General features: G+C 48.4%; 1 protein-coding gene across 1 annotated transcript in view; it reads right to left on the bottom strand.

Annotated features, from left to right (window-relative positions):
* The window catches only part of PRKRIP1 (PRKR interacting protein 1), a 166,697-nt gene that overhangs the window by 14,033 nt on the left and 127,636 nt on the right, over positions 1-25,028 (bottom strand). The window contains exon 4 of the mRNA XM_085649599.1: positions 168-268. Coding sequence (XP_085505725.1) covers positions 168-268 — 101 coding nt within the window. The remainder of the gene's footprint in view (positions 1-167; positions 269-25,028) is intronic.

Genomic DNA, 25,028 nt, shown 5'->3' on the forward strand with positions numbered 1-25,028 from the left:
TTTAAATCGATGTTGCTTAGTATTTGTCCCCAACCAACATGGTCTCCTTTGTACGCCTTTGTTATGAAGATCTGAGAGACAACACTTTAATATAAGCCTTTTGAATGCAATAAATGTAGTAAATGACATGCATGGGTATTCATCCTGTAAATACAACATACACTGACCTGTTCAGACATGGTATCCATAAACTCTTGTCTCTGATACTCTCTCCTGCGGAGATGTCGATATACGTGAAACTCCCCACTGCCTGCACCAGCACTGGAACCTAGAATAATTATAAGATTTGTTGAGAAGAAGGAATTGCTCTTACATATGAAACAAAAACCCCACAAAACAAATTATTCCGTTATTGTAGATCACAAACTCATGTTTCCTTGCTCTACTAATCCAAGTGAAGCAGCATCCTTCGTCCCACACTATTTACCCACTGCTCGGTCCTTTCCAACTCCACAATATGTGGTTGGTGGTGGATGACAATCACTCATCAGCCCCTGCATATAAACAGACTGTACAGTAATAAATATACTGTAAAAGTATTAAGGACATCCTCTGCAGCACATATTCTGCCAACTAAAATGATCACATCTTCCTTCAAAATGTCTTGGAAGTTCCTTCTTTTCTTACGCTAGATAGTTAATTAACTTAATTGTGCCATGAAATACCATGGGGAGCAGTCAGAAAACTAACAAAGCTCTTGAAATGGTCTTAGGGTGGTAGACTTCCTTCCCCAAAAGATTAGTTCTTCTGCTTTCGCTGGTGGAGCTGTAGAGGTTGAGCCTATGATGCTGTATATCTATTTTCCCGCAGCTACTACTGGACAGACCGGAACTGGATTCTCCCTTAGAATTTGCAAAGTCATTATCATGAGTGCTAAACAAAAAATGATATTACATTTTATGGGTCAAACTGAAAAAAAGTGTTAGAGAAGAGTTAATGGAAAGCTTTAGAGGGTAAGCATTGCCTGATGCTTTAACCACGGTGTTTAAAACAAGTATTGACAAAGCTAATAGGTCTTGCTGTTAAAAGGTATTAGTCAACATTTTCCGTTTACTCAACACCATTGGCAAAAAAAGAACCAAAATGCTTGATTGTGGATGCTAAAAACCAGGGTAAAAGAAAAAATCAAAATGGAAGGGCCAGGAGCAAGGACTAATGTACGTACATGCATCACCACTTATGTACATGAATATTACTTTAATTTACCAATCCGAGATGACGAACGCCCATCTTGGAGTAGTACAAGAAAAACTAACAAGTACTGGCAAAGCCAGGAGAGCTAGCTTTCCTACCGTGCATGAACAGACTGACAACACTACAAGTAGATTTGCATGGACAGTGAATGTATACACACAGGTAACAGTCACACACACACACAAAACAATTGGTCCAGAGGGACATGGCCATTATGCATATATCCACCACAAAGGCAACACATACATGTGAGTTTGCTTGTGTGTGCACATGTGTGCCTGTAGGTGCTGCATGAGTAATTTATGTATGTGTGGCATCTGTTTAGTTTGAAACAACTGCTGAAGAAGTTGCAATTGAGTAAAAAAAAAAAAAAAAAAAAAAAAGAGCGATTACGGAATGAGAAGTGCAAATTGACAATTCAATCACAATCACTGTAACAGGACAGTTGTAGATTTCAGGAAATAGTTTATTTAAAATATTAATAAGAACAAGCTCATAAACATTAAGGGAAAGACGAGGCTTATTAATACATCAAACGCGTTTCTGTAATGGACATCTTTTTAGAGAGGAGTATTTAGGTTTTCTTTTTAATCAAAACTTTTCTAGCGTTCGCGATTAACAATTTTCAATTCTATTAATGACACAGAGGCAATTAAACTCAACTCAAAAAAAGACATCCATCAGAGAAACACTCGACTCAGAGTTGGAATGGGAAACCTCTATTCACCGGCTAAAAGAGGTAGTGATCGAGATAAAAGAAGAACAATGACTGAACTTTATTTTGTATTTTGGCCATTGTCCTGCTGTAACTATGCCGCCATCTTATAATGGAAATATTTGGCAGCCTTCAAAACAAATTAACCCTACAGCTTAAATCTACTCCCATAAATGAAATTAGAGTTCTCCGCTTAGTGTTTCAAACTCCCAAAAAGTGCATTTTAATAACGAAACAAACGTTTTAAAAGTCTTGATTCGGCTCATTAGAACAAGTACATGTATTGTGTATTTGCATTATAGTCAGGTAGATCTTTAAGCTGCATAATGAAAAGAAAAAACTAACTTCAGCTATTTATTTCAGGTTTTAGTGAGATTCTTGTGTTTTTCCCATACCATTGAAATATTCCTTTGCTAAGGCAGGAGGATGTAAACAAGCATTGGCAAAGCCAATAGGTCTCAGCAACGTGAGAGCTATTGGCTTTGTCATTGTTTATTGGCCATTGACTAGTGCTTTGGCATTGGTGAGTGCACTAAAAGTAAACACCGGACTTGCAGAAAAAGAAAGCAACACATTGAAACAAGCATTTGAAATGCAATAGGTCTCGCATTATTAAAGTTTGAGCTATTGGCATTGCTAAATAATGCAACACCAATAGCTCAAACTTTAATAATGCGAGACCTAATACTTGAGGCTACATGAGGCTGGACATGTTCTCCTTCGGGCTGTACAACACAGCCCGGTGGAGAACATGCCAAGTGCGCATGAGGGTTTAGCCGACCTAAGACGGCTGACAAAACCCTCATGTGCACTTAGGAGGGTGCCACCACTCCGCCCCCTGCTCTGCTGGAAGCGCAGCCCCGCCTGCACCTGCTTAACATAGCCAATAATGAAAAATAAAATAACAACATTGTTCTTATAATTTGATTTTTCTTGTGGGTGTATACAGATATAGATATTTTTTTCTTCAATAAAGTGCTCCATATAGCACATCCACAATTGGAAACAGTGCTGTTACATCAATTTTACTGGCGCCCTGTTTACCCACTTCGGAAGGATGAGTTGACCTTACAAGGATTCGGCTGGTAACCGTTGGACCACAGAGCAGCTGTCCGTAGATAGTGTTCAGCTCACTCAGCCATCTTGCAGGATCATAAATCAGGATAACTGCGCTTATAGAGCAATGTTTTGCAACCTTTCTTCTGCAAAGGATGCGCATGTGATGCTCTGACCCCACGTTGCCCGGGCAGTTCAACTATCACAGACAGTTTTCCTGATAGGCTATCTTGACTCGTCAGCTGGAAATGGCTTTATGTGGAAAATAAGTGTACATACAGGCGCGCGACGAAGGATGTGCCTGCCATGTCCAGCCAGGAAGCCTACGGCCCTCCCTAGTTCCAGGTCAGGCCTCGTCAGCTTAGCCAAATAGCAGTGAAGGCAGTGCGTGCTCTTCTTCTGTGCTCCGGAACACCTACCCGGTAGCTTCGGCTACTACCTTTCCTACAATTAGGACTCATGGGTTTATAGGGTGTCTCTTTCCCGACTCCCAGTTGACATACCTTACTCTTTTGGTCCTGATGAAGCGCCCCCAGATCCACTAGGGACTATCTATGGCGCGAAACATGTCGACCCCTTGACACACTCACTTTATTCACTACACGGGTGAGAGAAGAGGGATTGTATTTTTTCATTTTCCCCTCTCACACAGGCAACTGAGATTGCTTCTCCATCCCCGTGATATATTTTATCCGGACCCCGAGGACACCCTTAATAAATTGCAAGTGTCCTTGGGCTCTTTTTAGAACTCAATCACCACACCACTTACACTTAGCCCCACACACCCCCATGCACAAATGCGGCAAACTCCTTGAAGATCTCCGACAAAGAGCCCCGTCAAACGGGCCCGTGAGGGACTGCAGCGCCACCCCCACGAGGAGCACCAGCCCGATGATGATGCTATACACCTGTTTGGGTGTGTGAGGGCACTTACAGATCCACATAGGAGTACCTTCACTCTTTCTCGGCACACTCTAACCATCTTGGAGACACTGCACATTCTTCAAAAGCCCAACTGGCTTTCTGAATCTCTCTTACTTTATTCTTTAGGAACTGTTACCATCATACTGCTGTTGCATTTAACTTGGGAGCCCTGGTACAGGACCTTTTCTAATAGCTCCTCGTCCCCCCCTCCTTTGTTGATATGGGAAATCTTTAGCACCTGCCTAAAGAACTAACCAGCGGAGGGCAAGCATATGCAGCCATTTTGACTGTGGGCAGGAATTCTTGCACGGGGTCTGCTGCTGCTAATGAGTGACTGCATTCAACAAGTGTGGCTCACTCCTCCCCCTTCTACTGTGCACTATTGGGTCAAGAGGGCTGCGCACCAACAGATTACTTCAACATAACGGAAAACACAGTGCTGACAAAAGGCGGGATTTGCAGCAATTTGTATTTCTATGATCGAAAGGGGGGGGGCGGGTGGTAAAAGCCAAAGAATGATGTGCTGGCAAAAAAAACACAGGTTGACAAACGTTACTGCAGTTTGTACAGTTGCCAAAAGAACGCTCCGATAAAAACAAGGAGGCGGATGGCTGTTAAACAGTAAAAGTATTAAAAGAGGCGCCTCTTAGTAATACCTAGGGTTCCACATGGACACAAGGTGAGCCTTTTTAAAACATCGAGATAAGGTTCGAGCTAAAGCACTGACGCTCCAGGTAGCATTTACAAAGCTTGCAAAGAAGCTATCTGGTCCAGGTCTGACTCCCCTAATAACTGCTATGAAGGCAAAAATCCCTAACTATCTATCCTATGGTCAGGAGACATCCTGGCTACGTTGTTTTCATGCCTGGTGGCACAGAGCCTCCACAGCTGCTTCGCTTTCTGTAGCGTGACCGGCAGCGCACACTGTAAACACAGCCCCGCAAGCCAAGGAAACTCTAGATTATTTCATTTCTTTCTCTCGCCATTGGCTGCTAGGACGATAAATAAAAAACATAAGTCCCCTCTCTTCCCTTGGGAAGGTTGGAGTGTTCTAAATACAGCGCCAGTTATGTGCTGCTTGTTTGTGTGCCTTGACGTGTTCATCCCCCGCCTGTGATTCACAAGCGTGACGCCTAACATGTGACCGCATGACTCCCAGGCAGGGCAGCGGGAGCTCTTCCGGCCGCGCGAGCCTTCTAACTCGGAATGGAAGATTCCTATGTGTGTATAGGCATCCCTAGGCAGGTGCCATCACAGCTGCTAAATCCAGGCTTGTGTCGTCTCGTTTCTGGGAAGCAGTTATACAGTTATGCTAAACTCATTTATTAAGAGTACATTCACCCAGAGGGTCTCGTAGCACATAGCAGACAGCACATAACACCAACCCCGCTATAAAGTATTCCTTTCCTATAACAACTAGGGTCAATGGTGTTTCCGAAAGGTAAACAGAAGAGGGGTGTTGCTCACATAAGGAACAACAGAATTCCAAAGCCCAGGAGCAAATATGGCGTATCAACTACCACTGTGTTTCACTTTTTTAAAGGTGAGGAATTGTCAAACTAGTATTGCTAAAAGAGCACAGCAATCTTGTTTGGGTACGCCAAGACATTTCTGTAGGAAACCTAAGCTTTTCAGGAGAAATACGAATCATGAACATAAATGCTCAACCGAATCGGGATCCAATGAAGACCTTTTTAGGAGTTGGGAAGGGAGACGCAAGACAACATTTCGTGAAATTCCGCACCATTCCTGAGAACATGTAAGCACCTCAGCAGAAACTTAGCAAAGCCAAAAACATATGGCACTGAGGGTCACGCTGAGGTCTGTGGCATCGCCGGATATCTGAGAGGTACCCAGGGTCGAATGTAAAAAAAAACACAAAAAAAAAACACGCCCGCGAGTGGTGCGCGCGCCACTATGAGCCATATGTGTTTTCAATTATCGCGCCCGTGTCTGGGCACGATAATTGAAAACATATGGGCTTTGGTGCGCGTAACAGACACCAATAGGCGATGGGCGGAGCAATGCGCCCACCTTTGGCCTATTGCGTGCTCTGTTACACAAAGCCCAATAGCGGAACCCAAAAGGAAAAGCACACGCACGAGCATGTGCGATTCCAGGGTCCGTTTTCAAACCCCGGACCAAAGGGCTGTCGCCTGCGCGAGCACTGCTGCGCTGTGCAACGCAGGGCGCGAGCCCTAAAATGGCAAGATGGAACAGAAGATGATTAAGAGGGGAACAAAATAAGAATTAGTAGTACATTTAATTGTTTTTTAAAACCAAGGGAGAACTAAAGGAGAAAAACACACAAAACTATCAACATGGAAAAATTGCTGAGTGCACACTACTGCAAGGAGCAGCCTCCACCAGAGTCAGCACAAACATCTTGACGTTGAAGGATGTGTTGTCTGACTGCATTGGAAGGATGTGGCAGTCCACCATTAATACGCTGCCTCATTATGAAGTAATGCTTGACTGCATTGTCTGCACTCAAACCTTCCTCACTGGCTGCTTCCCAAAGGGGCAGTGACGGCTTCTTTTCCTTGATGCCTGGCAACATTGGTCTTACAGGCAGTGTTTCTGAATGCGAAGTTCACCATGTGGCTTCTCAGCTGAATACAGTTAACATAGCAACAACGCACCCGCAGTGAAACAAGTGACGGGGAATAGGCGTCATGCAGAGGCCAGGGTTCTACATCTGTCCTAGCATATTAATGCCAGGCCTAGTGTCTCTGTCAATGCTCGTTATGAATAGTAATTTGAGGTCGAGGTGGATGGGAGAAGGTAGGAAAGTTTACTGGGTTGAGCCTTTCAACGCATTTATCAGTAATCTGAAAGTTCCGAATCCCACTCTGTGTTTCATCTTTAAGAGGTTGATAGCAGTTATAAACAGCGCTTCCACTGTGGGAGCGAATGGCTCGTATAACAATTAAAATTATTGCAGGAATCAAATTGGACATAAAAATACACTTTTTTTTAACTAGGTTTCTAACATTAATAATTATACATCGCTCTCCATGCTGTCTTTCAGGAATTGTAGCCCAAGAGCTGAGCAAATGAACAGCATGGGAAATTAAAAACAGGATGATGTTTCTTTAAATAATGGCATATGCCAGCATACATTTGTGGTATAATGCTAATATTTAGTCGATGTATTGTTACGTAATGTTTGGTAGCTTAAATAGATAAATCACAACAGACATCAAAGTAGGAGTGTGTGTCTATCAGTTAAATAAATATGGAAATGTACAGTTGCACAACTTCATTTATACACAAAACACAAAATAAATATGGATAAATACAGATAAAATGTCCCAAAAATAAATATGGATGAATACAGACTGAAATAAAAAAAACTAAATACCATAAAAGCATGAGCCCTAATCTTAATCCAACTAACTTCTTTTAAGCATCTTAATAACAATACTCTGTGTTCAAGAATAATTCAAAGCCAAAATTGAAAAAAACTCTGAACATTAATATACTATTAGATCACATCCGTTTAAAAACATTACAAAAGTTGTCGAAGTGGCGTTTTGGTGGTTTATTGGTTTTTCTCCACCTTCTTCAGGACGAACAATTATATTAAAAGCAATGATTTATCTCAATGAGAAATAAAAACAGTATTTGTGCATAGTCAAGTCACTTTTTCAAATTTGACAGATCTACATATCCAGGTTCGGTGTTTATGTCTCTTCTACATTCCAGCAATTTTGATTTACATTAAAATTACTCCCATTCATTCTTCATAACTATATTTAGTAACAACAAAAGAAATGGTCCCCAGTAAATCATTGTGTGAGGACCCAACTTCCAACTACCTTTATTTTTACTAACAACATTCATTCTTTTAATTTCCTTTAGTCGCTGGGTGCCACTGCTGTATATTTGGACATCCCGGGATATTACTTATCTATAGAGGTATTTTACTCACCTATAAGAGGAAGAAAAGGTATTGATCAACTCTATCTTCTGCAGTCATGGTAAATAGAGGGCAGGTCTTCCTCCTTAGTAGTTTTGAGTATTTTTTTCTTATACAGATTTAATTTTTCTTTCTCAAACCACTCTAGAGGAAATCATGACATTCATGGTGCCCCTGTCCCTTTTTGATAAGCAGGGCATCCCTCCCAATTATGTGGATTGCACCCAGACGTGCAATAAGTAACATTTCACCTACAACAAGCCAGGACTATTGGCATTATCAATTAGCATAGTATGGTGCCTCTTGGGTATTTTGCTGCTTCTGTCATTGCACCCAGATATACAATGAAACAAGTGACATGTCACCTACAACAAGCCAGGACTATTGGCGTCATCAATGGTTGTTAGTTGCATAATAAAAATAAGAAACAACTATGGCGTCGTTGTATATAATATTGAAAATGTCTCAGTTGTTGTGGGAGAGATTGTCTGCATGAGGGATAGAGCTTCCGACCTTGAAGCTAGGGAAGCAAGTTCTAGCCTCGGGTCAGCTTAACATTCTGTGATTCCGAAATTGAACATGTTCTCGTGTAACTGGTGCTCACAGAAAGGGGGTCAACTACGCCCTATATAAAACTGAAAAAAGAAAGTTCTGGAATTATGAGACTGAACACTAAAAAAATGTAACTTCTAGAATGATGAGACTTTTAAGGAACTATAACGAGTCTCTGTGAAGGGTGGCATTGCTGCGGAGTTAGAAATATTGGAGAGCCCGATAGGGACTGGTTTCAGCACTATTTAGAGCAGCCGGTGCGAAGCAACAGTGACTTACGAAGCTACAATAAACGTGACGAGCTTCGCTACAAGCATCTAGGCAATGAGAGGGGGAAGCAGGCCCGGCTCCAGGAATTTTTATTTGGGTGGGCCAAGGGTGCATTCGTGTGGGCCACTGCGTGCCCGATTTGTCGCTTATATGTCTAGCGAGGCCTGATTCTGGGCCCTCCTTTCTCTCTTGTTAGTCTTACAAGGCCCAGTAAATCTCTTTTCCAAATATCTTTCTAAATGTTATCACTCTCAAACAGTGTTTTATTTCCATGTAATGTCCCTTTGATGGGAAGAGGAGGTTTCTGAGGAGGGAGTATCAGGGAAGTGACTACTCTGGTTCCCTCTGTGCGAGCCTTCAGGGAGAATCTCTCTTCATTACTACCTCCCCTTGACCCCTGACTCTGCAACGCGCTCCCTTACAGGCTTGATTATCCACTTTTCTACCCCCCTCTCCAGTTCATCTATCTCACAGCTGACCTCGGTCCCCAGCCCCATACCAGCCACCATCCGGTTCCACTTTCATTATTCCCGGTAAAAATCATTAGCAAAAATCACCTCCAAACTTAAACATTGAATATAGCAGTAAATATAATTAGCACGCACTTTAAAGAATGTTCAACAGTTGCCCTTATGGCCCGACTGCTAATTAAATAAATGTGCATTTGCAATTCAATAGGTCTTGCATTTGAAAGAGTTTAAGCTATTGGCATTGTAAATGACAATGCCTTTTATTTATGTTTTAAAAACCAACACAAATAAAAGGCATTGTGATTTACAATGCCAATAGCTCAAACTCTAGCAAATGCAAGACCTACTGCATTGCAAATGCTGGTTTTAAATCTTGCGCCTCTTCTGCCCAGGACGCTCCCTTGTCCTGCGTGTCTTCAAATTCTTCACTCACAACCTTCGGTTATTCTGTAATGAGGACACGTGTGAATGGCAATTTATTTATATAGCACTTACTCCTTCTGATGAGGCATCGTGATGTATTTGTTTTGGCTCTGAATGTACATAAAGTACATTGTCTATTGTTCCTTTTATTAAAGGGCTCTGACGTCAACTCGGACTACATGCGTACCATGTAAAAGAAAATAAGCATTTCTGCAGTGTGAAGCCTCTGGTGGTCTGACAGACCCTGTCTGCCACCCGTTCCCAGCAAGCACTTAAAAAAACACGCCCGCTGTGCAGGCTTCCAGCACATAGGCCATGCAATGAATGAACATGACTGCCCCTAACATTTGTCTTCCCCGCATGTCCACATCAGTGTTTCGACCTGCCAAAGGTTGTGAAGTGCTTGTTGGGTGTAAAGTGATAGGTGTAGCATGCCAATGAAAAGCACTGAGTAGATAGACTTCGGGACTGAAAGTACCTGTGTAAAAAACACAAATCAATGTTTTTAATATGTTATCAATTGCATGACTTTGTAAAAAGTCAAAAGTTATTGGTTTTTATGTATATTTTTGTATGTTTGTTTGTACCTGTAGGGGACAGCGGTGCAGTACATTTTGTGTTTATTTTAAATTAAAATGCCCCTTTTGAAGGATGTTGGTTTGAATGCAGAGTGCTGTCTAGAAGGATATAGGCGAGCGCCACGGCATTGTTTCACATTGTAACTCATTCTCAGGGGACGGCCATACAGGACTAGGTCATCTGTGGATACATATCACCCCGAATTAACAGTGCCCATTTCAAACTCAGAGGGACATTCCTACTGGACCAGCTTTGCCTTTCATCCCTCTAAGCTGAATGTGGCACGCAGCAGGCGCATTGACACGATGGGCTATACTGCCTCGCTTTGTTTCCTATTAAGTCCACGCTGTATGGTTTCACACAAACCTCGACTTTCTTTTGATATGCAAATCTCCCCACTTTGAACCCCATGGTCTCTTCGTGTTGACTGTTCAGGAGGTAGGAAGAAGGGAGAACGTGCGGAGTCTCTGTGACAGAGGCAGTAACCCACTGAGCTTTCCACATAAAATTCAGTTTATCTGCATTTAAAAAGTACCAATAGACAAAATGATTGCTCTCCAGCAGAATCATAAATCACTAAAGTTATCAGTATATTTTTTATTATCGTTGTGCATCGTTGGCAGATTCACAGTGAGGGGCAAGGCTCATGTTTGGGTGGGCCTGGCCCACCCCCTAGAACCGGGCCTGAGGGGAAGGGGGAGGGAGGGGCAGTGCGGTCTGGGAGCAAAAAGCAACAGATGTGGAACAGAGCGAGCCTTACTGACCTCGTGGGGTAGCGCTTGTGAAAAGCGCCTTTAAGTAAACAAGCATTGGCAATGCAATAGGTCTCGCATTTGCTAGAGTTGGAGCTATTAGCATTGTAAATGACAATGCCTTTTATTCATTTGTTTTGAAAACCTGCAAGTGGTGCATAAACACGCACTTTGTACCTATAATCCTTGATTACGAGAAGCAAGGCTGTCAGTAAAAGAGACTGCCAGCTTTGCTTCTCATAAGCAAGGACCATAAGTACAAAGTGCTTGTTTACGCACAGCTTGCATGTTTTCAATCGCATAAATAAAAGGCATTGGTATTTACAATGCCAATAGCTCAAACTCTCGCAAATGCGAGACCTATTGCATTGCAAATGCTTGTTAATCATAGGAGGGCAATATGGTGTTTAAAATGAAGGAGATAACCGCTAACAACCCCCCGAGAGGAAAAACATGCCATTTTGTATTTCCACATTCTAAAACAGCACCTTCTACAAGATAGCAGAGAAATGCAGCTTTCAAAAGAATAATTTCCTGAAAAACAATATCTTTCACATGAGGTGCAGTGAGCCCAGAAAAATCTCGGCAAAACACGATTCTGAAAAGTAGACCGCCTTGGAAATGCCCGGTGGGGAAGCGAATCGTCCAGCATGGTTTTCCAACTAAACTGATGAAGCTGTTGCCGCTGGTAGGGACTCGTCTGTAGTGCCTAATAAAGCATCACTAATTCATGATCTAGTTCAAAGCCATCTCAAGATCATATTTCTTCACTGCCACCTGCTGAAGTCTGGGAAACGAGTAATAACCGACATTCCAGACTATACTGAAAATAATGATGGACTCCGCATCCAAGCAGGGTTCAGTCTTGGGATGAGGAGGGAGTCTGATGCGGGCAGAACCTCGACTGACCTTTGAATATTTGCTGGTTACATCAGCACCACTGTCCACAGAGGAAGGCTGGAGTGCTGTGCATTTATGAAAACATGGAATCCAGAATTTAAGGGAGTCTGTTGGCGTCGAGCATTTTACTGCCCCAAGGAGTTTCTATTTCCTAAAATCGGAAACAACGTAGAAACAGAATTCCCATTCAAACAGCGGACAGGGAGACGTAACATATCAACGGATAGTGACGCCTTTTCCCCCCTAGACCCTCTTAAGTGACAGAGAGAAGTGCCATGGGCACGTGTTGCCCCCCTTCCCCCAGCGGATGCAACAAGAGACTGAAAGACATGCTGGGAAGCACAACTGGTGGTTTCAGTAATGGAGGAGTTGTGAATGTAACAACCTGCAAAGAAAAAGCTGCCAATGTATCAATCAAAACAGCCCGAGGCTAAAGAAAGAGCAAGAGATGGAGTATGTATGTCCTTTCCATACTATTTCAACAAAAACATTTGCTCAACAATTCTTAAACTACTGATTTGGAGAAATGTTGTGAAAAGCTTTCTAAATTTACCAGGTATAGGCTGCAAAGAGAAAACTCGAGTATTGGGAGGGGGTGGCAAATGGTGTGCACTTTCGCGGCAGATTTGATGTTCTCAGTGGCCGCGCGGCTCACTGAGAACATCAAAGCGGCCGCGAAATGATCACGCAGGCTGCCAAATGGTGCGCGCGCCCGGCGCACATGCACTGTAGTTGGCGGCCTGAAAGCACTAGTTTGCACTTTCAAACCCTCCGTTTACAAAAGCTCTCGCGAGAGCAGCGCTAAAGCGCTGGCTCAGGCGAGACCTAAAAAGTAGTCCGGAACAGTGCCCTACAATGCTCGCTGCCCAAGCAGAAAGGTAGTTGGCCAGAGCGCTCGAGGAGGGCTAATCACTGGAAAAGGCATGGCGTATGCATGCCCTTCACGAATGGGGAGGGCAATAAATGGAGCGAAGGTGGTGCCAACAAATGGCAAGCATATGGGTGGATTGCCAGCCTAGATGTACCTACAGCAGTCTTGGTTCGAGACAGCACATGCACGCCGTCTAGATCAGAGACCTAAAAATGATAGTTAACAGGTGCTCTTCCCAAAGATGGCAGTTGGGTTGTAAGCTGAACAGGCAAAAGTCATTTGTGGTCGTTTGAGGGGAAGGAAATAAAGAAATAAAAAACAAACATGAGCAGGACAGGGAGAGGCTAGGAAGAAAGTGAGGTGCTGGTGGCAGAGAGCAATAAGGAGAGCAGGGGCTGGGAAGCAGCACACAGGGGAGGAAAGAAGAAAACATATGAACTCTCATGAAGTGCTAAACGGAAAAAATGATGGCCGAGCCAAGGAGTCTCAGTTTAATATTGCAACACAAGCAGCATTATCACATCAGAGAGAGACCTGTGGGTGGGAGCCAGCAGGAGAAGGCTTCAGATGTTAAGTTGTCCCAAATGTAGCTCAATGCAGGCACTTGAATGGAGGCAGAAAGGGACAAACCGCCAATAGTATTAGGTGAGAGATAAATGCTCCACTGAGCTGGGAGCATTCGTGATTGTCAAAGTCCCAATTCACTGGATGAAAGAAGCTGTCTGAAGAAAGCACTAGTTAAAAGGGGTGAACTTAAAGACTAGGTCAATTATGAGCAATAGGTATTTGACAACTGCAGTGTTAAACCCAGACCTAAAAGGTAGTTTCCTGAATGTAAGCAGTGAAATGATACAACTCATCCAATCTGAACACTGTGAGACAAATATGCTCCTTGGCGGTACAAGAATAAGGAGGAATCAAATCAACAGCAGAGACCTAAGATAGAGCGCAAAATCACTCAAGCCTGGGGCAGACTCAAAGCCCAGTTCAAGTGCATGTTATGTATTGGAAACAATTGGTCTGCCTAAAGGCAGCTAAAGCTGTTTGTCGCAGAAACCTAATAGCAAACAAAAAAACAAACAAAGACAAATCCCAGATGTTTGGGCTACAGGAGTGATGGCATTTAATAAACCTTGCATACAGCATGAAAGCCCAGATCATCCATTGGTAAGATCCAGAATTTGGAGAGAAAAAGCATGCCAAACTGTTCAGGAATAGCATGGTCAGTGGAGTAACGAAAGTTGAGAAGGCCCCCCCTGCAAGGTACACAGTGCCCCCGCCCCTCCCGGAATTATTCCGAAGTTCTCAGGCCTGCGTACTGTGCTGAGGGGACGCCCTACAGCTCAAGAGACCCCACGCACAGCAGGGGCTGCGGGGGCCGGTGTTACGCCCCTGAGCATGGTGTCTTTTAGGGTTTATGGTCAGTGTCACTTTTATAGGGAATTCCAGCCAACAACAGCTTCTAGGTTGCTTGTCTCTGGTTCTCAACATGGAACTGGATCACTCTGGGCATCTGGGCAAGACACGTATACATGCAATTAGGACGGCACCTTTCACAGTGAAACCCTGAGGTGTTTCAAACCTGGGTCTTCCAGAGGGAAGTGGGAGCTTCTAGGCTGCTCGGTGATCTCCCCTAGGCCTTTTCAATGTAGAGTCTCTCTCTTTTGGTATCCGGTCTCTGGTATTGTCCTTAAGAAGGCAGTTTTCTCTAAGATGTCTTTCACTCGAATGTTCCCCCCTGTATTTTTCTATGGCGGCGCACTGATTCACAAGCTAATTTCATACGCTTTGGAGCCAGTGTTGCTTTTTGAGGGAGTCAAGATCTCTTTCCCCTAAGTTGTAGGAGATTGAGGAGGAGGTTGTAGGGGATTAAGACCATAATGAATTTGCTGGCATCGCATGGTGGGGGTGCAATTTCTGATGTCTGCATTGGTGCCTGTCTGTGGAGGGACTGTGAAATTGTTCTTTGACACAGGAATTAGACCAAGCCTCTCTATCGAAGGCTTCGGAGGTTGAAGGGGTGCTCTTCTAGACTATTTAGCTAGACTCTGAAGAAGAATGGAGCCTGGGCATACAAAATGTGGAAGGTCAGAGGTTCCATATCAAGACAGTTCTCGCTATCAAATCAGAGCACCCTGAACCTCTCAATACCAAAGCAGAGAAATTATACGATGGTGACTGTTAGACGGCGACCTCAGAGGAGCCCGGAAGGGGGTCCTGACTTCCCTGAGTCCCACCCGTGTAGTATTGTAGCCGGGCACTGGCGAGAGATTCCCCAGGGGAAGGAATCTCGCAACTAGGATCGTACTTCTGGCACCACACGACACAGAGAGACCACACTAGGTATTCTCAGAAACGAGCTTTATCAAATAGGTATCACTGCAAATATGTACACGGCGAGCACGGGCTCAAGAGTCTCGGAAAGGTAGGGGGTAGCGGGACTGTCTCTGGTAACGGTTCAAAGCAGGGACGTATCCGGCGCACAGCTCACAATCCTCGAGCTGGGGGATACGTGGTCGGAGTCGGGGTCCGGCGGGACCGTGAGAGTCTGGGGGAGCCGCGAGTCACTCAGCGGGCGCAGGTACAGGTTCGGAGGTCTTACGATCTTCAAGGAGCCGCGAGTCACTCAGCAGGGCTCAGGTACAAGTTCGGAGGTCTTACGATCTTCAGGGAGCCGCGAGTCACTCAGCAGGGCTCAGGTACGAGTTCGGAGGTCTTACGATCTTCAGGGAGCCGCGAGTCACTCAGCAGGGCTCAGGTACAAGTTCGGAGGTCTTACGATCTTCAGGGAGCCGCGAGTCACTCAGCAGGGCTCAGGTACGAGTTCGGAGGTCTTACGATCTTCAGGGAGCCGCGAGTCACTCAGCAGGGCTCAGGTGGGTTCAAGTTCCAGGAGCCGCGACCACGTCAGCAGGCTCTCGTTCTTCCAGCGTCGAATCTCCCGGACAGTCTCAGAGCACCCCTTGTTATAGGTCGACCCCGCTTTGATGTCCGGAGTCTGCGCAGGCAGGGGTCTTGTCACCTGGGGGCCGCTTGTCGGGGTTTCCTGCTATTGTCTTTTGATCCTTTCAGGGCCGGGTCGGGAGGAGTCCCAGACACCCAGCAGGCACGGAGCCAGCCCGCAGGGAGGCCGGAGGGCCGATCGAAACCCATCGTCCCAGGGGAGTTCAGAGGTGCGATAGAAACTGCTCCTCCCTCTCTCATCCCCTGGAAGCGTGATGTCCTCCAGCCGGAGTGGCGCCTCGCGGCCCGGGTCGCGCTGGAGCCGGGCGGCCATCTTGTTGCATGGAGTGGGCACGCGGGCCCGGGGTGGCCGAAAGGAGAGAGGCCATGGACGGGGATGTCCGGGGTTGGTGCAGGTGTCCTGGTGGGAAAGGTCGGCTGGGCCGCGTGCTTGGGCTGCAGGCACCAGGTTTCGGTGGTGCGGGGGCACGGAGGGCCATTCTACGAGGCCGGGTCCAACACGCGTCCCCCCCCAGCTGAAAGCCGGAGAGAACTGCCCATCACCTTGGGGGGTTCTCTTCGCTGAGGCGGAAGAACCGGGAGAGGCCGTCAGCGTTGGCGTGGTCCGTACCAGGGCGGTGTTCTACGGTGAAGTCCATTCCCTGGAGGGAGATTGACCACCGCAGTAGCTTGGGGTTTTCTCCTCGCATCTGCATGAGCCATCGCAAGGGCCGATGGTCAGTTTGGACCCTGAAATGAGTGCCGAACAGGTAGGGTCGTAGTTTTTTGAGTGCCCAGACCACGGCAAAGGCTTCGCGCTCTATGGTGCTCCACTTCTGTTCTCGGGGTAGCAGCCGCCGACTGAGGAAGGCGACGGGCTGGTCTAGGCCTTGATCATTCACTTGGGACAGGACGGCCCCAATGCCATGCTCGGAGGCATCGGTCTGGACTATGAACTTCTTGGTGTAGTCGGGAGCCTGGAGGACGGGGGCAGTGCACATGGCCTTTTTTAGAGCATCGAAAGCTTCCTGGCAGGCAGCCGTCCATTGCACCTTCTTTGGCTGTTTTTTAGACGTGAGTTCAGTGAGAGGGCCGACCAGGCTGCCATACCCCGAATGAATCGGCGGTAGTAGCCCGTGAGTCCCAGAAAGGCTCGGACTTCCGTTTGGGTGATGGGTGGGTCCCAGGCCAGGATGGCGTCGATCTTTGGCTGTAGAGGAGCGACCTGGCCACTCCCGACTTGGTGCCCCAGGTAGACTACGGATCCTTGCCCGATCTGGCACTTGCTGGCTTTTACGGTGAGGCCTGCCTGGCGCAGGGCGGTTAGCACTCTCCGGAGGTGCTGGAGGTGTTCACTCCACTCTGAACTGAAGACAGCGATGTCGTCCAGATAGGCCGCGCTGAACTGTTCTAGCCCGGCCAGGACCCTATTTACCAGTCTCTGGAAAGTGGCCGGGGCATTTTTCATCCCGAAGGGCATCACGCGGAAGCGGTAGTGCCCATCGGGGGTGGAGAAAGCAGACCGCTCCTTGGCCCCTTCGGTGAGCGCAATCTGCCAGTAGCCGCAGGTGAGGTCGAAAGTGCTGAGGAACCGGGCGGCCCCTAGTCGGTCAATGAGCTCGTCGGCTCGTGGAATGGGGTGGGCATCGGCTCGGGTAACGTCATTGAGCCCCCGGTAATCCACGCAGAACCGGAGCTCGGGGGCGACACCGGGGGCTGCTGCCTTCGGAACCAGGACCACGGGGCTGGCCCAGGGACTGTCAGAGGGCTCGATCACCCCCAGGGTCAACATCTTCGAGACTTCAGCTTGAATGCAGGACCGGACCCGGTCAGGAACCCGGTAGGCTCGGTGTCTCACCGGCGGGCTGTCCCCGGTGTCCACATCGTGAACACACCAGTTGGTGACCCGGGGGGTCAGGGAGAAGAGGTCGGAAAATTGTCTGAGGAGCTGGCGGCAGTCCGCTTGTTGCTGGGCAGTGAGGGCTGGGGAGAGGTTCACTCCCTCCACGGAGCCATCCTGCTCCTGGACACACAGGAGGTCCGGGAGGGGATCCGACTCATCTTCGGCCCCGTCATCGGTGGCCAGCAGGAGGCTCAGTTCTGTCCGCACGAAGTGAGGCTTGAGGCGGTTCACGTGCAGGACCCGGAGGGGATCCCGAGGCGACTGGACGTCCACCAAGTAGGTGACTTGACTCTTCCTCTCAACCACTTTGTAGGGCCCAGTCCATCGGTCCTGTAGAGCGCCAGGCTTCACGGGGGCCATGACCCACACCTGCTGGCCCGGCTGGAACTCGACCAGAGTAGCATTCTGGTCGTACCAGCGCTTCATTTCTTCTTGACTCGCCTCCAGGTTGGCCTCGGCCAGTTCTCGGAACCTCCTGGTCTGGTTCCGGAGGGCCAGGACATATTGGAACACATCTCGGGGGGTGGTCTGGGGTGCTGCCTCCCACCCTTCCTTAACCAAACTGAGGGGACCTCGGACGGGGTGCCCATAGAGTAATTCAAACGGGCTGAACCCTAAGGACTTCTGGGGGACCTCCCGGTAAGCGAACAAGAGGCAGGGGAGCAGGACGTCCCACTTACGCCGGAGGGGCTCTTCTAGGCCAGCGATCATCCCTTTCAAAGTCCTATTAAACCTCTCTACTAGGCCGTTCCCTTGGGGATGGTACGGGGTGGTGAACTTATAGGACACCCCACATTGTTGCCACAGGGACGTCATATACCATGATATAAAATTAGTGCCGCGATCGCTCACGACCTCGCGGGGGAAACCCACCCTGGAAAAGATCCCCATCAGGGCCCGGCCCACCACGGGGGCCGTAATGGTGCGCAGGGGGAATAGCCTCTGGATAGCGGGTGGCGTGGTCTACTAGGACCAAGATGAAACGGTGACCTTGGGAGGTGGGGGGGTCCAGTGGCCCCACGATGTCGATTCCGACTCGTTCGAAGGGGGTACTGACGACCGGGAAGGGTTGGAGGGGAGCCTTGCGCTTCCCCCCACTCTTCCCACTGGCTTGGCACGTGGGGCAGGACTTGCAGTGTGCCTCTACCGCTGCTTTCATCTTAGGCCAATAAAAATGGGTCACGAGACGGCTGTAGGTCTTGTCCTGACCCAGGTGACCGGCGAGGGGGACATCGTGGGCTAAGCCCAGGAGGAAATCCCGGAAGCGGAGGGGTACCACCAGTACCCGTCCCGATCCCAGCTCCACTGATTTCTGTTCACTATACAGGATGTTATTCTCCCAATAGATTCGGTGCGTTCCGGTCTGGTCACCTGCGGCTTGGCCCTCGGCCTGGCGCCGCAGCCCGACCAGGGAAGGACAGGTGGCTTGCTCCCGGCAAAATTCTTCCCGGGTGGGCCCGCCCTCGTGGCGCCAATGGGCCAACTCTGGTAGATCCCCCAACTCGGGGACCGGGGCGGGGTCGGATGGTGCGGGTTCGTCGCTGGCGACGGACCCTTCCGATGGGGGAACGGGAGGACCCTCGGCGGGGACGGTACGGGCTTCTTCGACCGGGGTGCCCTCGACTTCTCTCCGGGGAGTGAGTCGGGCTGTCATAGATCGGGTGGTGGCACACACCCACTCGGGGAGTCCCATCATTCCTAGGTGGGCTTTGCGCTCTACGTGTTTCCAGGGAGAACTCTCCAGGTCGTTCCCTAAGAGGCAGTCGACCGGCTGGGAGGTTCTTACGGCCACCTTGAGTTTACCTATCACCCCTCCCCACTCAAATGGCACCAGGGCTACCTGACACATACTTTCCCTATTGTCTGCGGATATTACGGGGCAAAAGACATTGGGGAGGATCTGCTCCTCGGGAACTAGGTGCCTGAGGACACCGGTGATACTGGCCCCGGTGTCCCGCAGGGCCTCTACCTGGTGGCCATTGATCTTGACGAGCTGCCCATATTTCTGTGTGTTGGACGGTAGGAGGCTACCAGGGATCATTTCCCTATCTCCCAGGGATACTAGGGCCATAGCGGCGGGTTCCCACTCCTCGGCTTCCTCAACCTCCTCCCCTAGGGCTACGTTTGCTATCTGTCTCGCAGGGGTGACTTGGGTGGCCATGGGGCACTCTGGGTCATTGGCGTAGTGCCCGGGTTTCTGGCAACGAAAACACGTGACGGTCACCCGGTGTCCTCGCCTCCCAGGGGGCCCTGTTACTGGTGGGGGGGGCGCCGGGAAAGGTGGAGGTGGTGTCTTCGGGGGGCTAGGCTGGTACTCTCTCGGCCCTCCCTGGTTCCCTCCCCCTCTCTGGCGGGGTGGTCTCTGACTGGTTCGGGGGTACTCTCCTACCATGCCCCGGGAGACCCGGGTGTTGGTCCAGCGGTCGGCCTCCACAGCCAGCTTCCGGGGATCTGTGAGCTTGCTATCCAGCAGATGTTGACGTAGCTCTACGAAGCAGTTCGCAGCCAGATGTTCCCATAACATGAGATCAGTGAGTTCGGCAAGGGTGGTGACCTTGCTGCCCTTGACCCACCCATCGAAGGCCCGACTAAAAAAGTTTACATACTCCACCCAGGTGGTGCCCGGGATCTTCCTGCAGTCCCGGAACCGTTGGCGGTACATTTCTGGGGTGAGGCCGTATCTTGTGAGGAGAGCCTCTTTCATGTGGCTGTAGGAGGTCTGCAGGGAGAGGGGTAGGTCGAGCAGGGTGTCCCTTCCTTCGCTCAGAAACCGCCCCCACAACCCCGCCCCCCAGTCCTTCTGTGGAATCCGATGGGAGGTCATGGCGACCTCGTAGGCCCGAAACCATTGCTGAATGTCATCGTTTTTATAATATTCTTTGACCACATCCTTGGGGATGTGGACCTTCTGTTCCGCTGGGGGGGCCGTCTCTTGGTTCCCCGAGGGCCTCCCGTACTCATTTCGGGCCTTGAGCTCGAGTTCTTTTAAGCTGCGTTCGTGCTCTAGTTGGAGCTTTCTTCCTTCGTGCTCCCGTTGGAGCTTCTTTTCTTCCAGTTCGCCTTGTACGCGCATTTGCTCTACCGCTAGCTTTTTCTCCGCTAACTTCAATTCGCCCTCGATTTTGAGTTTGGCTAACTCGAGTTCATGACTGCGGCTTCTCTCTCTGTCCGCGAGTTCTTCCGGGGATAGGCCCCCGTCTGGTACAATGCCTCGCACCTGATTGTCGCTGCTTTCACTTGGAGGGGGTTCGGCTTCGTCGGGGCGCTCCCCCATGCCTTCCGGGCGGGATGCCCCGGTCTCCACCCAAGTTTTCAGTGCTTTCTGCAAGTCTTCCTTAGTGTTGAGGCCAGTGGTAGCGATTTTAAGTTCTTTGCAAAATTGTTTTAGCTCTTTGTGTGTGTATTCTTCCAGATGCTCCACCTGGAACACTCTGTTGGCGTTGGTTTCTGCGGAGCTCATGGCGCTTCCTTCTGCCATCTTTGTTGGTCGTGCGTCCGTTGTTCACTGTACGATCTCTAGGTGATGGGCCCGAATCCCGTCGCTGCCACCAATATTAGACGGCGACCTCAGAGGAGCCCGGAAGGGGGTCCTGACTTCCCTGAGTCCCACCCGTGTAGTATTGTAGCCGGGCACTGGCGAGAGATTCCCCAGGGGAAGGAATCTCGCAACTAGGATCGTACTTCTGGCACCACACGACACAGAGAGACCACACTAGGTATTCTCAGAAACGAGCTTTATCAAATAGGTATCACTGCAAATATGTACACGGCGAGCACGGGCTCAAGAGTCTCGGAAAGGTAGGGGGTAGCGGGACTGTCTCTGGTAACGGTTCAAAGCAGGGACGTATCCGGCGCACAGCTCACAATCCTCGAGCTGGGGGATACGTGGTCGGAGTCGGGGTCCGGCGGGACCGTGAGAGTCTGGGGGAGCCGCGAGTCACTCAGCGGGCGCAGGTACAGGTTCGGAGGTCTTACGATCTTCAAGGAGCCGCGAGTCACTCAGCAGGGCTCAGGTACAAGTTCGGAGGTCTTACGATCTTCAGGGAGCCGCGAGTCACTCAGCAGGGCTCAGGTACGAGTTCGGAGGTCTTACGATCTTCAGGGAGCCGCGAGTCACTCAGCAGGGCTCAGGTACAAGTTCGGAGGTCTTACGATCTTCAGGGAGCCGCGAGTCACTCAGCAGGGCTCAGGTGGGTTCAAGTTCCAGGAGCCGCGACCACGTCAGCAGGCTCTCGTTCTTCCAGCGTCGAATCTCCCGGACAGTCTCAGAGCACCCCTTGTTATAGGTCGACCCCGCTTTGATGTCCGGAGTCTGCGCAGGCAGGGGTCTTGTCACCTGGGGGCCGCTTGTCGGGGTTTCCTGCTATTGTCTTTTGATCCTTTCAGGGCCGGGTCGGGAGGAGTCCCAGACACCCAGCAGGCACGGAGCCAGCCCGCAGGGAGGCCGGAGGGCCGATCGAAACCCATCGTCCCAGGGGAGTTCAGAGGTGCGATAGAAACTGCTCCTCCCTCTCTCATCCCCTGGAAGCGTGATGTCCTCCAGCCGGAGTGGCGCCTCGCGGCCCGGGTCGCGCTGGAGCCGGGCGGCCATCTTGTTGCATGGAGTGGGCACGCGGGCCCGGGGTGGCCGAAAGGAGAGAGGCCATGGACGGGGATGTCCGGGGTTGGTGCAGGTGTCCTGGTGGGAAAGGTCGGCTGGGCCGCGTGCTTGGGCTGCAGGCACCAGGTTTCGGTGGTGCGGGGGCACGGAGGGCCATTCTACGAGGCCGGGTCCAACAGTGACCACAAGTGTTTGTGATCTGAGCTTGGCTCATTCCCTGCCTCAGCATTTGTATGACATCTCTTGAAATATATAACAAACATAAGAGAGTGTAGAAGGCAGTGAAGCATGTTGCAGTCATACTTCTTTGACATTTCCCTCACTGGAATCACATCGGCTAACTGTGTCTGAAGACAAAGGTAGAAAGAATGATATTTTAACAAAAAAAAACAGCAAAAAAGAAAAAGTAGAAACCCGAAGCAGCCGTCCTTTGATGTGAAGTGAATGCAAAAAAACAAAAACAAACCTTAATAGGTTTTTAATCGAACAACAGTCATCACAAAAGGCAGCAGTACCTAAGATCCCAGCTCAGTGGGCAAAAATCGAACTTCCCGATTACCTGCTGTGCAAGGTAGAAAGGTCATTGTGATTCTTTCAAAATGATCAGAATTCTGTGAATAACATAAGTGATTATTATGCTAAAGCATTTATAATTACAATTGAATTTTCACTTTTAAAAAGTTTTTTTCTTAGCAAAATTATGAGCTTATTGGGGCACTTGATGAAGGCTATTCTCCCAAAATGCATTGGGCAGGATGCATTTACACTGATAATTTCATTTATGTATCTTATGTAAATTAAACAGGAGGGTTGAATAAATATACATTAATACAAATACAAAGAAAAACTATTTTAATATTTATTTCAAGATACAAATGTGGCTTAGATAGTCCAGTAGTATTTAACTACTTAGGGCATTGGGTCAATTATTTCTATGGACAACTGCATCCCAAGGCGGAATGTGTCTTCTTCTACCAGCACACTAAAAAAGAATTACTAACTTACAACTATAAAAGACTTTATTGCACGATTAGTTAAAGCAACATAAGAAAATGGCATAAAATCCCAGTTTACATATTCCATAAAGTTGCCTCTTTCTAAAATACATACTTAAAACAATAGGTGTTAAAAATCATTGAGACATATAAGGTGGTCGGTTTTACATGTTACTAACACGGTGGTGCTAGAATGTAAAGTGCATACATGTGTAAAGTTAGAAGTTGAGGGGTTTTCATTGTTACTCTAATGGAAGGGTGGGACAGGATTACGTAAAGGTTTAATGGGAATAAATAGGCACCTGCTATGCATAACCCCATAGTGTAAGCTAGGACGTGTCTGATAGTCAAGAGGAAGGGGGGGGATGTAATTGGCGGGGGGTGGGTTTAGTCGAAGGCCCGGTAGTGGCATAATTATTTATCAGCCCTTCGCATATATGATCCACTGCCTCTATCTTCCTAGAGAAATGGTGAATGAATTTGACCAAGGCACAATTTAGCAGGATATTTGATGGATCGAAGCAGAGGAGGACTGCTTCCCTGCAGGATCTTATGTCTTTAGCAATCCACCCCCTTCGTAACAGGACCCTCCTATCCTCTAGAAGGGTGGGATACAAGCACAATAAATGTATTATATCCTTTTTGATGATTACAGAGCCGACACGTTGCCAGATCTTTACCCCTTTTCCTAGCTGCGAGATGACGGGCAATAGGGATTACCCCCATATTCTGCTTCATGAACAGTAGCTTTGCCCTTTCATTATAGAAGAAGTTGTTTAAGTGGCACTGAGGTTTCAGTTGTTTATAAGTACATAGTGTCACCCAGCCGTGTTTCGGTGCTGAAAGGCTGGCCCTGTGTTTTATTGAAGAAAGCCATTTTGTGTTGATTTTTGCCAACCTTTTAAACTCCTGATGACTGGTAGGTAGGTCCCAGGTGGAAACCAAGCCAAGTATGCTGAGGGCTTGGGTCAGACAGTGGTTTCCCACCGACCTTTGTTTTGTGGCCAATTTGATCCATAGATGGTGGGCCAGGGTCCCTTCCTTTGAGGCCCAGAGCTTGTGGCAACTTGTTACAAAGGCCACCTTGCGAGCCAGTGCCAGTCTACAAATTCTGAATTCCAGTCTTATTTGCGCTGGTAATGTGTAGGAGGGGAGCTGGCAGAGGCGTAGCTAGAGCTTGTGGCGCCCGGGGCTACCCCTCAGATTGCCGCCCCTGGGGGGGGGGGGGGGGGATTGTTGGGGAAAAAGGACAGCAAGCACTTGTAAGAGGACCGAGAGACACGTAGTATCGCTGCTAATAGTTACCTCGATCATGCAAGTTACATGCACATATATACATGACATGGTCCAAGGCTACAGAGTTGAATACACCGGTGACTGGCAGTACAAAAAGGAACACACAGACTGCATGATCTATCTGGGGACTCAGAAAAACTGCATGTGACATCCATCAGAGAGCTGCGTGAACAATTACCTGGTAATCCCCTCAGCACAATGCAAACATGCACATGCATGACACTGTTCAGGGATCCATCATCTACAGCTGACATTAAATGACCATTCATCATGGTCCCCCCATTAAAGCAGTGCACTTTGTGATCTGCATGGTACATGTTCTTTGCAGCAGGCACCTTAACCCTCTGTGCTACCTTTCCAGGAGTCAACCCTTCCACTAGACAAAACTCGGATCTCTCTCTAGGAAGAACATTAATCACCGAAGTTATCATGACATTTTTATTGTTTCTGAAAATTGCTGGAGGCCAGGAAGGAGGCAGCAAGTTTTTTTAAACCATAATATACTTGCAAATACTACGCACCCATCCGAAATAGGTTCCCAGTGAGGTCACACTGTTCACACTGCCCTAACCTGCTCAAGGTTCATGCGACCTCAGTGACAGAGTCACAGTGACTGGATCACTGTTGCTCTAGGGTGTGCTGCTTCGTAGGCCTGCCCGCAAG

Source organism: Triturus cristatus, chromosome 3_2 (genome assembly GCF_964204655.1).
Source record: "Triturus cristatus chromosome 3_2, aTriCri1.1, whole genome shotgun sequence".
Taxonomy (NCBI): domain Eukaryota; kingdom Metazoa; phylum Chordata; class Amphibia; order Caudata; family Salamandridae; genus Triturus; species Triturus cristatus.